This window comes from Suncus etruscus, chromosome 9, assembly GCF_024139225.1.
Source record: "Suncus etruscus isolate mSunEtr1 chromosome 9, mSunEtr1.pri.cur, whole genome shotgun sequence".
Lineage (NCBI taxonomy): Eukaryota > Metazoa > Chordata > Mammalia > Eulipotyphla > Soricidae > Suncus > Suncus etruscus.
Window position 1 is genome coordinate 29,080,923 of NC_064856.1, and position 14,604 is coordinate 29,095,526.

The 14,604-nt window shown below is 51.2% G+C and overlaps 1 protein-coding gene across 1 annotated transcript in view; it reads right to left on the reverse strand.

Moving 5' to 3' along the window:
- Positions 1–14,604, reverse strand: part of PREX1 (phosphatidylinositol-3,4,5-trisphosphate dependent Rac exchange factor 1) — a 150,578-nt gene that overhangs the window by 27,992 nt on the left and 107,982 nt on the right. Inside the window, exons 11-15 of the mRNA XM_049781304.1 lie at positions 11,804–11,904; positions 10,506–10,609; positions 10,106–10,155; positions 8,050–8,125; positions 2,261–2,333 (exon numbers count right to left, since the gene is read on the reverse strand). Coding sequence (XP_049637261.1) covers positions 2,261–2,333; positions 8,050–8,125; positions 10,106–10,155; positions 10,506–10,609; positions 11,804–11,904 — 404 coding nt within the window. The remainder of the gene's footprint in view (positions 1–2,260; positions 2,334–8,049; positions 8,126–10,105; positions 10,156–10,505; positions 10,610–11,803; positions 11,905–14,604) is intronic.

Consider the following 14,604-nt stretch of genomic DNA (forward strand, 5'->3'; position numbering starts at 1 on the left):
AACTGCACATGCACACAGAGCTCTTTTCCAGCTGCCACCCCACAATTTGGGTGCAATAGAGAGAACCAGGAAACTGAAGGGGGTGGGGCACTATATGGGGTCAGTAGGGCCATCTCCGGGGTCCCCATCAATAGAGCAGGAGATGCTGCTTCTTCTTTGTGTCCCCTCACCCCACCTGGGGCAGTCATGGGCCTTCCCCACCCCCCAACCCCTACTTCTGTGAGTTGCAAACACCTAAATTGCCACTTTGCCCAAAGCTGGCCCAGCTGGATGTGGGGGTGGGAGGGACCCAGTTTAAGCCAGTCCTATAAACAGTCATCAGAATGATGGGGCAGGAGGGGAATGCTCTTCGGTGTTTCTTCCACCACAGAAATGTTGGGGGCAACGGCTGGAACCCAGAGTTTGGCCAGCAGAGACCGCAGCTGGGCTTTCTGAGAAGGGCCAGGACTGGGTGTGAATCCTGACCTTGCCGCTTCCTATGGGGAAGCTACACTATGGGGGAGGTGCAGGAGTGGATCACTAGACTCAGTTTCCCCATCTGTGACAAAGTCAGTGGGCTAGGCCACTCACTTTTTGGGTCTAGGACTCAGGTTCAGAAGCCTGGGATTGCCCATGTACCTCTTCTCTCCTCCCTCCCCCTCCAGTCTGTCCTTTCTGATTTTAGGTTGTTTCTGAGTGTGTGGCAGGAGCAGGGACCACGCCCTGCAATTTCCTTCTCAGGGGCCCCGAGGGTGCCTGAGAGACACCTCATCCCCTCCCCATGACCCCCCCAACCAGCCATCTTCCTGGAATAGCAGCTGGGTGGACCCCTCATTACTCTCACCCACAAATAAGAGGGTCTGACCAGCTGAGAGGGTGGGAGCCTGCATGGAGCTGTCTCTGGGCAGGCAGCAGAATGAGGATGAGGGACTTTGATGACACGGGGCAGAGGGGGTGGAACATCCTAACTGCCTGTTCAGCTAGAGAACAAGTGCTGAGCACAAAACCCGAGGAATGGAAGACAGCAGAGACACTGAGGCACAGAAGAAAGCAAGGGCTTATGAGGAGTCCAGTCAAGCTGGGCGGGGACTGAGTCTGCTACCCACAAGGGTGATAGACACAGCCATAGGTACTGCAGAGCCACAGTGAGACTCAGGCAGGAAGGTCAAGGCCAGGTTTGTGTTCCAATAAAGTTTTATTGGCACAATGATGGGGACAGAAGAGATGCAGAGAGCTAAGCTGTTTCCTCTGGCCTTACTGCCCACAATGGTAGGCCACATGATAAAGAGAACAGACAGTTCCAGACATGGCCTGGACTAGCTCCCTGTTTCCACAGCCCCCCATCCTGTCATGTGTGCCCTGGTCACAAACTGGGCTCATCGCTTCCTTTTAGCACAAGTTGGGATGTGGGATTCCTGAGATCCTCTGATCCCGCGATGCTGAGCCTATGGCATACGTGCCAATGGTGGCACACGAAGGCCTTGTAGCTGGCATGAGGAAAGGTTCGCAATTAAGACATGCGGCAGTGCCGCATAGTATTTAGATACTAAAATCTTGTTATTAAGTTTTAATTGACGTGCTGGAACTTTTGAGGAAAGTTTTTTGGTTTTGTGCGGCAGTTTGGGCACTCGGGCTCAAAAAGGTTAGCCATCACTGCTCTGGTCCATCCCCCCTCCATTACTTACAGGGCACCCCCATGGCATTGGTACAACCTCTAGCCCAGGGGTGGTGAACAAATTCAACACAAAGAGCCAAAATTTTAAACTGTGAGAGTCAGAGAGCCACACCACGCAGTGACTCGCCAAAACAGACACTCACACAAAAGCATATAATTTTAACAATAATCTATTAAACACATATTGCATTTTGCCATTTTGAGTGAGGGTAAAAATCCTGCAGTGATGGTGAGGGTATGCTGCGTCCTCCACACTAAGAACTAACGGCAAGATGTGACCCAACATGTGACACACGGGTCCCCCCACCCCCGAGGGATGGGAGACGGGAGGACGCAGCCTGGGAGCGGGACCATGTGCTCGGAGATCTCTCCTCAGAGGTCCCTCCTCAGAAGCAGCATAACAAAATCCAAACTTGGCAAAGAGCCACAGTATACAAAATAATAATAAGAGGCAATGAGCCGCATTCATTTTGGCCGGGAGCCACATGCGGCTCGAGAACCACGTGTTCGCCACCCCTGCTCTAGCCTATCCACCCTCTGCTCTTTCTGGACCTCATCTTCCCCTCCCTGTGAGCCACCTAGAATTTAAGAGGAGGTCAGTTTTACCGTGGTGCATGAAGCCGTTGTTACACAGGCCCACGCCGAGTGCCACTGCTTCCTCCCGTGTCTGGCAGTCACCCTGGAACAGAATGAGACAGGAAGGCCATCAGGACAGTGGTGTCTTCAAGTCAGGAGGTTGAGTGAGGCGGGGGAAGTCCCCAGAACCCTGGTATGCTGGTGCCACCAGGGTAGAGATTTGTGTTTGTTTCACTGTGGTATTCTCCAAATATGATGGTGCAGTTTCTAAGCCCCAAGAAAAGAATTCCACTCTCTGAGATGGTTGTGATGTGTACAGGGCCCTTAAAGACCAAGGGGAGGGCCAAAGAGATAGTACAGTGGGGAGGGCACTTGTCCTGCATGTGGCTGGCCCAGGTTTAATTCCTGACATCCCATATGGTCCCCTGAGCACCACCAGAAATGACCCCTAAGCACAGAGCCAGGAGTAAGCCCTAAACACTGCCAGGTCTGTAGTCCCCCAAAAAAAGATCAAGTAGAAGGGGCAAGGTTAAAAGGCAGAGGCTTGGTTACTTTTTCCCACTCCATCCTAGCATGAAATCTCAGGAGTACAGACACAGAGCTTCTCTCCAGACAACCAACCCCCACCCTCCTGGCCAAAGTAGCCAAGGAGAGAGAAACTAAACCTGCCAGTGGGGAGCTCTGGCAAGTTCATTTGGTCCCTGGCCCTTCTATTCTCTTCCTCTTACCCAGAACTCAGATGTAACAGCTGGTCCTCTGCAGTCACCCAGAGCACAGCAAGACCACTCAAAAGATGGCAGGTCAGAAAGAGAGACTGTGGCCTCCAAAGATGCTCTGGGGCTGTCCAGGCAGCTGTGGACCATGGAGTTTTCCCACACTGAAGGGAAACAAGCCCCTTATCTGCTTCAGCCCCTGAGGCAAGTGAGCCATGGGGACACCAATGAGGGAGCTCTGGGAAATGCCTTCCTCCAAGATGACAGGGAAGGACCAGCCAGGTGAAGACAGGACATACGGGCCAAGGGGTTCAGCTGTGAGACAAGAAGCATCCCTGCAGAGGGTGCCGGGTTGTAGCAGTGATGATGACAAGAACACTGACAAGTCAGGGGCAGGACTTTCCAAGAAGGGACACTTGAAGTCTGAACCATGTCCCCTGGCCAGCAGCTGGATGCTAGCATGGAGGATGGAGGACGTTGGGTGGATGAAAGGGGTGGATGATACAGGGGTGATACACAAGCACCTTCCCAAGATGGAGGTCTCTAAGGTCCCAAGGGAAGGTGAACCTTTGTCTTCATTACCAGTCCATACCTTCCCTTTCTCTCAAATGCATCAGAACCTGCTCGTTTCTTGGAATCTAGCAGGTATATGTTGGCACTGGCAAGCAGAGCAGAAAACAGGGACCAGGGTCCAGCAAGGACTCAAGGCTTGGAGCACAGGGGACCCACAGCCATGTGAGTGGACTGTAAGGAGAGGGGTTGAGAAGGCCAGTGCCGCCCCTTCCCTGTAGGTTTGTCCCTGGGCAGGTGTTCTAGAGAATGTGTACAGAATGGGCAATGCTGTGGGCATGGGCAACGAGGTCACTGAGTTTCCACGGGGTCCACCTGTGAGGAATGGGACAGCATCATTGCAAGACCCTGCAGGGCACTTCCTGGAGTCTCTTCACATGGACCAGTAATGAAGGGTCAAAAGGGACTCTCTTCTGGCTCATACTGAACTTCCAGTGCTACTGCTCTGACTCATCTGCCCACACTTTGTGTCAGGCCTGGCCCCACAGCCATAGCATGAGCTTTCCTTCTAGCTGGAATATGCATATCCCTTTCCTGCCTTTCCTGGGCTCCATTCCTCCTCCTTGTCACCCCCACTTTCACCCCCACTTTCACGGATGCCCAGAAGGAAGTCCCAAACCCTCACATTGCCTCTTCTTCAGGGAAGCTTCTGTCTGACACTCACTAGTGTCCTGGGGCTAGGCCTGTCTCCCCAGTCAGCCCTCATGGTGGCAATAACTTTGTCAGGTCGCCCTAGCTCCTGTATACCCAGCACTTTGTGGGGCACAAACTCATGAGCAAGAGAGAGTGGGGCGGGTCCTTGCTAAGAACCTGGTCCTGAACAGAGCTGTCTCAGTCCCATGCTCAGGGCTCCCTAAGAATTCTCTGAGGTATCAGGGAAAAGCCTGCAGAGCCCATAGAACTGATCCATGCTGGCCCCTGCTCCACATCCCCTGCCTGTTCACATCCCAGGGAGCCTGAAGGAATAACAGGGAGGTGGGCAGAGCCAGAGAGACCGGAACATGGAGGGAACACACCTCCCCCCAGTCCCAGGAAGGCACCAGTGCCTTTGACGATAAAGACTTGACAGTGATTGTGATAGCCTGAGACTGTCCCCAGGCTGTCTGTTGCTGGCTGCCTTTTCTCACACCATTTCAATAGCCTTGATGTTTATTTGGATGCCATCAAAGTCTTCTGACCTCTAACCCAGGAAATGGTTTGGCAACATGCCCAGTTACTCTATGGGAAGGGAATCTTTTCCCAGCTGCTCTCACTACCACCCCCCAGGTCACAGGTAGAGAAACTGAGGTGCAAGACTGCAGCCCGGCTCTTCTCTCCCTCTCCATCTTTTCTTTCCTCTGGTGTGTCTACCTCACATACCCCTCAGCCCTGTTCCCTGAACAGTGCTGGTGGGTCAGATCAACAATCAGCTCTGCAGCTAGACAGAAAGAAAAAAAAAAAAACCCACCTGGTTCTAGTTATGGCTGCTCTGCTTTCATGTCTTAATTAGTCTATTTTTCGTCTCAGACTTTCTTCCATTTTTTGAAGTCCCTAATGCCCCAAGAGAGTGCCCCATACACTCCTCTCTCTCTCCTCTCTCTCTCCTCTCTCTCCTCTCTCTCTCTCCTCTCTCTCTCCCTCTCCTCTCTCTCCTCTCTCTCCTCTCTCTCTCTCCTCTCCTCTCTCTCCTCTCCCCTCTCTCTCTTTCTCTCTCTCTCTCAGGTTTATTCACCCCCTCCTACCCAGCAAGTTACATAAGCAGAGTCTCGAGTTTCTCAGAAATAAACTGTGGACAAGTGTTTTTTTAGGTTATTCCTGGACTGAGGAAATGCACCAAGATCAGAACTGATAAGAAAATAGTCTTGTTTATATCTAGAAGCTAATCCCACTTAATCCAGAGAGAAAAAAAATCCTGACTGGTCCAGGAAGTACTCAGGAGCCCCTCACCAGGCTCAAGGGGTGAACTCCAAGGAATTAAAAGTCCAGTGGGCAATGCATTTGCCATTCATGTCTCAGACCAGGGCTTTCTTTTTTTTTTTTTTTGGTTTTTGGTTTACACCCGGCAGCGCTCAGGGGTTACTCCTGCTCAGAAATCGCACCTGGCAGGCACGGGGGACCATATGGGATGCCAGGATTCAAACCATCGTCCTTCTGCATGAAAGGCAAACACCTTACCTCCATGCTATCTCTCCAGCCCCAGACCAGGGCTTTCTTGATTCCAATCGGGGTTCAATTCCTGGAACCCCATCTGGTCCCTGCATCATTGTCAGTAAATGAACACAAAGCCAGGAGTAAATTCTAACGACTGCCTGATGTGAACCCAAAACAAAATCTCTGTACCTGTCACTGATGCCTACCTTCAGTCATAGATCTATACAGATTTGATGTCTGGAGTGTGGTAGCCTCACTGTGATTAAGAGGCAAGTGGGAACAAGATGGCAGAACAGAAAGATGAGAGGAGCCTGGAATTAAGGGGCACTGTCAGTGCTAGGCCTGTGAAATACCAGAAACCTATTGAAGTGAGTCTTTAAGTCTGAGATTGCCAAAGGGATCAGCCTCGTGCTGCAGGTCCATGCAGCCTTCCCTACCAGCCTACCTCCAAGACTAAGAGGAGATAGATGAGTAGGCAGGGTCTTCAGAATCACTAGTGAAACAGCCGTCCCGCACCCCCCAAAAAAAAAAAAGCCCATAAATTTTGGGGCCGGAGAGATAGCATGGAGGTAAGGCGGTTTGCCTTTCATGCAGAAGGTCGGTGGTTCGAATCCCGACATCCCATATGGTACCCTGAGCCTGCCAGGAGCGATTTCTGAGCAGAGCCAGGAGTAACCCTGAGCACTGCTGGGTGTGATTTCCCTCCCCCCCCCCCAAAAAAAAGAAAAAAAAAGAAACCTAGTGAAACAGACTAAACCCAGAGGCAGGTTACTGCCAAACCAATACCAATCAACAAAACACAACCCATGAAGAGGATGCTGGTGGCTCCTTTAAGCCTCCTGACCTGGCAATGCTCAGACACACTAGTGGCTGGCAGATTGGCATTTTAGAAAGCCTTAAACTCAGGTACATGGGGAGTTCCCATGCATGCCCTCACCCTGATGGTTGGCTTCCTGGCAGTCTTGTCCCTATTTCCCCAAATCTCTCCATGGTTTCTCCTACTTTCTACATTGCATGTGCTTGTAAACCCCTCCTCTTATGTGAGACGATGTCCAAGTCAAAATTGGGAGCACCAGACACTGACCACATGGCACTGAGATGAAAACCTGGGTGTCACACCCACCTTCCCAATTATCCAAAGCAGGATGGACTATTTTTAGCTTCACTTTAGAGAAGTAGAAAATGAGGCACAGAGGCAGCTCTGCTAGGAAAGTGGAATGCTGATATCTGAACTCAGGTCAGCTTGGTTCAACACCCAGCATGTGTTCTGTGTGTCCCCAGCCTACAAACCTATCTGGGGTCATTTCACAAGCTTGCAGGCACTAGGTTCTCACATCACAATACATGTAAGAAAATGTACCCAACTCTAGGGCCAGAGAGATAGCACAGTGGATAGGGTGCTTGCCTTGCACAAAGCAGACCCAGGTTCAATCCCCAACATTCCACATGGTTCCCTTAACCCTCTCCAGAAATGATACCAGAGCATAGACAGAGCCTCAGGCTCCCCTTTGTCAGTGGAATCAAGGATTAATATTGGAGAAAAGCTCAGTGGCGAAGGAGTAGGTGGGTGCAACAGGCATCTGCTCAGTTCCCCTTGAAAAGTGGTAGTGAACCAGGCCCAGTGATTTACTGTGCTGCTGGATGAACTGGATGGAAATGACCAGACAGGCACCAGAGCCAAGAGGAGAGACCAGCCTATGTTGCTTTGCCCAGGAACCCCACACACACTTTAAACCCACAGGCGGGCCATGTGCAGTCACTCATTTGAAAGCGAAGGCAGTTCCCACAGGCTGACACAGGGTGAGTCCTGAAATAAGCAGACTGGATGCCCTTGACACAGCCCTGAGGGGAGCAACTTTACAAAGGCAGGAAACAAGGGAGAGAGAGATGGGGAGTTCACTGTGGGGAAGAGAACATGTGGGGGACACTGAGACAGTTAGAATGACATCAATAGGGCCTGGAGAGATAGCACAGTGGCGTTTGCCTTGCAAGCAGCCGATCCAGGACCAAAGGTGGTTGGTTCGAATCCCGGTGTCCCATATGGTCCCCCGTGCCTGCCAGGAGCTATTTCTGAGCAGACAGCCAGGAGTAACCCCTGAGCAACGCTGGGTGTGGCCCAAAAAACCAAAAAAAAAAAAGGAATGACATCAATAAAGTGGAAGGATCCATGACTACAGACAATCTACAAAGAGGCCAGAGTTGGCACATTGGGTAGGGCACTTGCACTGCCACCCAGTACATTGTGCTCAGTCCCTGATACCCTATATGGTCCTCCAAGCCTGCCAGGAGTAATCCCTGAGCACAGACAGAGGCAGGAGTCAGTCCTGACACTGCCCACTGTGGTCCCCAAACAAAACACAAGTAACTTATAGAAATGAACCCCAAGGTGATCCCATCCCACATCACCTGTGCCAGCAGCCAGTCCACCAGCTTGCTCCCCGGCAGCACTGATTTGTATGTCTTCAGGTGATAATCGCGGTCTCTGCAGGGAGGGGAACTTGGTGAGAACAAGGTGAGCACCAGAAATAGGACAACCAACTCACAGGGCTTTGGGCAGGTCTCCAGCCAGGTTCAACATCCCATCACAGGATGTCATCCCTGCCCAGGACCCATTTTCACTATGACAAAGAGTAGGATGGGGGCTGGAAGACACAGAAACTCCCCTCTTTGGGCTGCTACATGAGGCATAGGGGGAGGAGGGGCAGGGGAGAGGTAATGATGGACTGGATTGGCCCTAACACACACTGGGAGACTCTGGATCGTATCAAAATCAAGTAGTAGGTACTACTAGAGTCTCACAGAGACAAAAGATATGGCTATTGCCCACTGGCCCAGAACAATTTCATCTCTTCTCTTTTTCTCTTTCTTTTCTTTCTCTCTTTTCTCTCTTTTCTCTCTCTCTCTCTCTCTCTCTCTCTCTCTCTCTCTCACACACACACACACACACACACACACACACACACACACACACACACACACACACACACACACAGAGGTTGTGCTGGCCAGAGATGGAACTTTCCAAAATTTTCATTAACTGGCCTTCTGGCAGATTAGGTGTCCAAATGTCTGGAGGTGCCCACCCACCTCTGCCACTTCCTTCTCATGGGGACAGATGGAAGGTCTCCTGGATTGTGAGGCCCCCAATCTGTCTTCTGAGGCACCCTGGATCCAGGAGTGAAGAAGAGTTCAGACAGGCCAGCAATGGCTTCCCTCTCAGGTGAGGTGATGAGAATGATCCTCTCCTGAGAGGAGTAGTCTATGGTCACCTCCCTGTTGCTTCACAGCCACATGCTTCAGGGCCTGATACATTGCCCAGCCCAGCATCAGCTATTCTAGAACATTCACCATGTGCCTTAGGGACATCTGTGTTGCTGTGAGCTCAGCTTCCTCTCGTCCAAAGATGGACAGATGGGCAGCCTGGCTAACCTGCCCTGTGCTCCCCAGAGAAATACTAAGCCATATTACTGCCCTTCATAGTTTGTCCAGCTGAAGCCAAATAGCTGTCTGTGACACAGCAGCACCTAGGCCACTGAACTGCGATCTACACTCAAATCTGTAGCCTCTATCCCAAGAGTTTGAGGACCTCCTTTGACAAGTTAATTAAAAACCAGGGGCCTAGGGATTTTTTTTTTTATATCTAACTAAATTCTTAATTTGCTCGGTGCAATTAATTAAATGAAATTGCACTGTTAGGTCTGGGGGGCCAATGGGACCCCACAGCTTCTGTGCGGGGCAGACACAGAGCATCGCCCTCTTGTTGGAGAAATTTCTTCCAGAAGTTTCTGCTGATCAAGGACTAAGATGCCAGCAGTGGGCATTCTTCGCCCTGAAGAATGATTTGAAAGTCAGGGGGAAGAAACGGAGACACAGACCCATAAGCGCACACACAAGGTAGCCTTGTCTGAGTTGTTCCAAAAGCAGGCCAAATTGAATCTGGTCAATATGTGCTGAACCACAGTGAGTCCTAGTCAAGGGCCAAGTGAGGCCCTTGGGTTTGGAAGCAAGTGAAGGAAGTTAGGAAGCAAGGATGCAGCATGGGAACCAGAGCAACAATGAGGAGAGCATTTGCACATGGCAGACCTGGGTTCAATCCCTGGCATCCCATCTGGTCCTTTGAGCTCCACCAGGAGTGATCCTTGAATGTAGAGTCAGGAGTGACCCCTGAGCACTGCTAGGTGTGGCTCAAAAAGGGGAAAAATAAACATGCATATTGCAGACATGTCTGGGACAACATTCCAGGCTGGGGGAAGCACAAATTCAGAGCCTCCAAATGGCACTGATCGTGTACTACCTTGCCTCCCCCACCACACACACACACAATCCAGGGAGGGAAAATGCCCCAGAAGGGCAAATAACTCTAGCTCAGGTGATGCGGCACTGAGGCTCAGAGAGGTTAAGTAAATGGCCCAAGGCCATACAACTCAGGAGAGACAGGGCTAGCAGGGGGACAGCCACTTACTTGATCACAGGAGTGTAGAGGGTATGCAAGCGGCAGTAAAGTCTCACGCCCTGAAAGCAAACAAAGTGGGGCATCTTCATCCAGGCCGCATCTTACAAAGGCTCCGAATGCAGGCACCCAGATCAGAGCAGGGGGGAGCAGGGGCCAGGGCAGGAGAAGTGGGGGGGGGGGGGGCGCCCAGGCCAGAGTTAGGGGAAGTGAAAAATCAGAGGGAGATGTGGGAGCCCAGGTCAGGGCTGGGGGCAATAGGAGGGTAAGTGGACACCCAGGCTGAAAGCAGGGCAGAAGGGAGGGACTGAGGAGGAGAGATGGGCACCTTGTTCAGAGTGGGAGCAGCATGGGTTGGGGGGTGGGGATGGGCCCCCATGCCAGGTGGGGGCAGCAGGGCAGTGGGTGCTACCTTGGACATGATGTCCTCCAGCTCGCTGCGGGCCTTGTAGGTGCCATCATCATAGCGGAAGCGGTACATCACCGGCTCGTTCTTGAACTGGTGCTTGTCGGAGACTGGAGAGACCCAGCAGAAGTGAGGCCAGAAGGGAAATCTTGGGCCTTCCCATCCTCCAGCTCTGTCAACCTCACTGAACCCCCCAAACTAGCACAGAAACCAGCCCTGCACACCTGCCATGTGGGGAACATGGCTGCAGGTTCGAGAAGGCAGCCCGTGCCTAGACACATTGGACCCACAGCTCCTGGGCTGTGTGACCAGAAAGGGTCCAGGTGGTCTTCCCAGAGTGGCCTGTGTCCTTCTCTCACTCCATACTTCCCATCTTTCCTCCCTACCTGAGATCCCTGAACTAAGCTGAGTTGTTCTACCTGGAAATGTAACACATCAGCATGGCACCTTCACCCCGAAGAGCCCTTCCCCCCAATGCTCCCATTCTATATCCCTGCTGGCCCTATGTACCCTGAACACAGCAGCCTGCAGGTCTACCCTCTACTAAGCTACATGGAGCTTCCCATCTCATCTACAAGTCAAGCCAGTTCCTAGTAAGTTCAAGCACTCATCCCTTCCATGTTCCCAGTTGGCCCTAGACTTTAACATTACCTTCCAGATCTCCCACCCCAAGGAAGTCTGAGTGACCTCTGAACTGGCCCTTGAACCATCTGGTCATCCACCCCACCCCAACTACAGGGCCTTTGCATAGGCTGCTCTTAAAGCCTGAACTGCACATTCTCAGCTTCTGCCCTCAAGGCTGAGATAATTTCCAGGGTAATCTCAATGAAACATTTCCAGCCCCTGTTCCAAGTTGACATGCTTGTCTACTCTCTCTTCCACCTGTACATGTGTATGCACATGCACACAACACACACACATATTCACACAATACCCCCACACACATGCAATGCCTAAAAACACATGCATACACTCATTCTATAATTATCGCGCTCCTGTCAGAGGGGGCCTGCAGACAGGTGCTATTGCATGCTATTGTATGTCCTGTTATGATGCATGTACATGTGCCATGCCCACACTCACTGAGGTTCTACACCAGAAACAAAGGTTCCACCTCTCTGCAGGGGGATATGTGGAGAATCCTACCATCTCAGTCAGGACTTATGCATATCTATGTTCCCACGGTCACCCAGGAAAACAGGACAGCTGCCTGCCAGTTCAGGCTGCCTCTGAGTTAGCAGGAGGCTCAGCACTGTTAGGGATGGACCTAGACCTACCCCTGAACACCCTCCCCACACACTCACCATGGTGGATAATCCCATTCTCCAACAAAGCTTGGCCCAAATTGACCCCTTCTTCCGTCTTGCTGATTTCACCATTTTCCAGGAGCCAGGAAACAAACTCACTGCCAGAAACATAAGGTACAGTTGAGAATCCTTCATCCCAGTTCTTCACCACAAAGATGGTACAAAGCTAGCCATATCCCCACCTATTTCCAGGAATGGTAGCTAGAACTTCTTATATGGAAGCAAACTTTAAGAGGCCCACAGTCCCAGAGATTGAGCTGAGATTTCAGATTTTTCCCAAGACCATTAGCTAAAGATACATGTGACTGGATCAGAAGTACTTCCTCAAGTTTGCTGGATGTATATATGGATGATTAGAGTGGATGGATAGACAGATGGACAGACCAATGGATGAAGAAATGAATAATGGACAGATGAATGAATGGATAGATGGATAGATGGGTAGACAGATAGATGGTAGATAAATGGATGACTGGATGGAGAGGTGGACAGATGGACAAATAGATGAATGAATAGATGGACAGATGGACATTTGGATGGATGGCTAGATGAGTAAATAAACAGAGGAATGAATAAGCAGGCAGATGAATAAGCAGGTAGAAGAAAGGAAAAAGGGAGGACAATGGAGCATGCACAGATTCATGTGTGGATGCCCCCCTCTTCCCAAGCCTCAGGTCCAGAAAGTCACCACTACAGATATCTCTCTGCCCTCTGATCCCATATGCATCACGCTTGGGGAGGAATCTACCATCTTAGAGCTGAATCTACATGCTACAGTTGCATGTATGGACTGACGAACAGGCCAAAAAATGGAAAGGACAAATGAGGGAATGACTTGGCAAATGAACCACTATGAGGCAGGAAAGGTTGGTGAGCAGAGGAACATGAGTGGATGGGTCATTGATAAGTGGACAAGTACAAGGGTAGGTGGGGGTGGCCAAGTGGGTGAGTGAGAATAGAAGGAATGAAGAAACACAGAAGGTGATTCAGGACTCTGGGCCCATCTTCCTACTGAACCCAGGGTTCCCCTTTGATTCTCAGGACAAACATGCTGTCCACATGCAGACACAGCTATGCATTGGTCACCCCTCCTAGTGTTCTCTGCCTCTCCAAAATTGACTGACCTTTCGGCTGCCCCCCAACTGCCCTTTCTCAAAGAATGCCAGGCTCCTTCCTGCCTCAGGACCTTTGCAAGTGCCTATCTGATCAACTGCCGCTTCCTCAAAGAAGTCTACCCAGATCCCTCCTGGAAGCAGATCCATAGTTCTCAGCACACCTCACTGGAACTGAACAGATCTTGGAGGATATGTATCTGCCTCTGTCCACTCTGATGGACAAAATGCTTAAGTATTCTAAAGCCAGTCTGAAGCTTAAGAGGTCACCCCTGTCATTTATTGAATAAATGAAGAAAGGGTCTGGGGTCAGCAAAAGGTTTCAGGAGAAAGCAGTGCTTATGGCAGAATCCATGAGCAGGACCTACAGCAGGACCCAGCTGGTTTCCCCAAGTTTTGGCTCTCAGGAGCACTGGGCTACAAGCAGGGCTGGGTTCACCTGAGTCAGCAGGAAAGGGGGGGTAAATGAGGGGGTTGGGGCTACTTCCAATCCGCAATCTGGGTTCAATGAAGGCAGATGGCAGTTGGCCAGCACCCGGCATAGATACTCAACAAAACCAGCTGTCCTGCTTGTAGTTACAACTGAGGAGGCAAGGCTATTTTTAACCCCACAGCCGAGGCTGAACACAGCACTGTGTTCAGTAGTTCAGTTCACAGTGCAGTAGTGGGTGCACTGAAGCATTGAGAGCATCAAGGCAGGAGCTTAAATGGTGATGGGGCTGTTCGGGGCACTGTCCACACCCCATTCTGGTCTCCCTATTTGCCCCAAAACCTCAGAGATAGGAAAGAGGGTGCCAACAGCAAGGGAGGGAAACAGATGTGGGGTGCCCACTCCCAGATGCTGGAGACCCAACATCCGGCCACCCACCAGCTGCCCCACTGGCATTGGCTGGTGGCCAGAGGGGGGGACAGGAAGTGTTCTCACAGCAGCTGTTGGGGCAGGAGAAAGCATAGTCTTGGGTCATGTTTCTTTTCTGACCTGAGTCTTTCCTCTTCCACAGCTGGAATAATCAGAGCCTTCAGAGAGGACCCATCTGGCCAGTGGTTCACACAAGGTCCTACTGGATTTAGGGCTACACTTTCTGCTCCTATAAAATCTTGAGCAGTACTAGGGTGCAAAGGCATATTAAAATCCCTCTCTCATGGGAATGCAGAGCTGGAACTCAGGAGGTAAATGAGGAGATGGGGGCTGGGAAAAGGTGCTGAGTGGCCAGTCCTGTCCATGCTCGCCATGGCCAGAGTGGGGGCCTATGGAATCTAGCACTTCCTGTAACAGCTCCCAGCTGCTCCAATGTGAAAGCTAGCCTAGAATTTTCTGGAAGAGCCCAGTGGTGCACAGAAAACGTATCTGCAAACTGCCTTGTAGGAGGAAGGAGCTCTTTTCAGCCTGGAGGACAGTGTGTTTTGGGCAGGAGACACTATGATTCCTTTTCATGGCAGGTGGGACCCATGTGAGAGGGGTTAAAGAGAAGAGGGTGAGTAATGGAACCCAGTACTCAGGAGACCACTCATCCACTCACAGGGAGTCAGGGAGCAGGATGACAGTTTATGCTTCCTGCCTTCCAATCAGTCACCCTATAAACATGGGTTTAGCCTTCGAAGTATCCAAACACAGCTGCCACCAGGATCCCCAGGCAAGTCCACCATCTTCCAGGGAGTCCCTGAGCCGAAACTCCAGGTACCCTC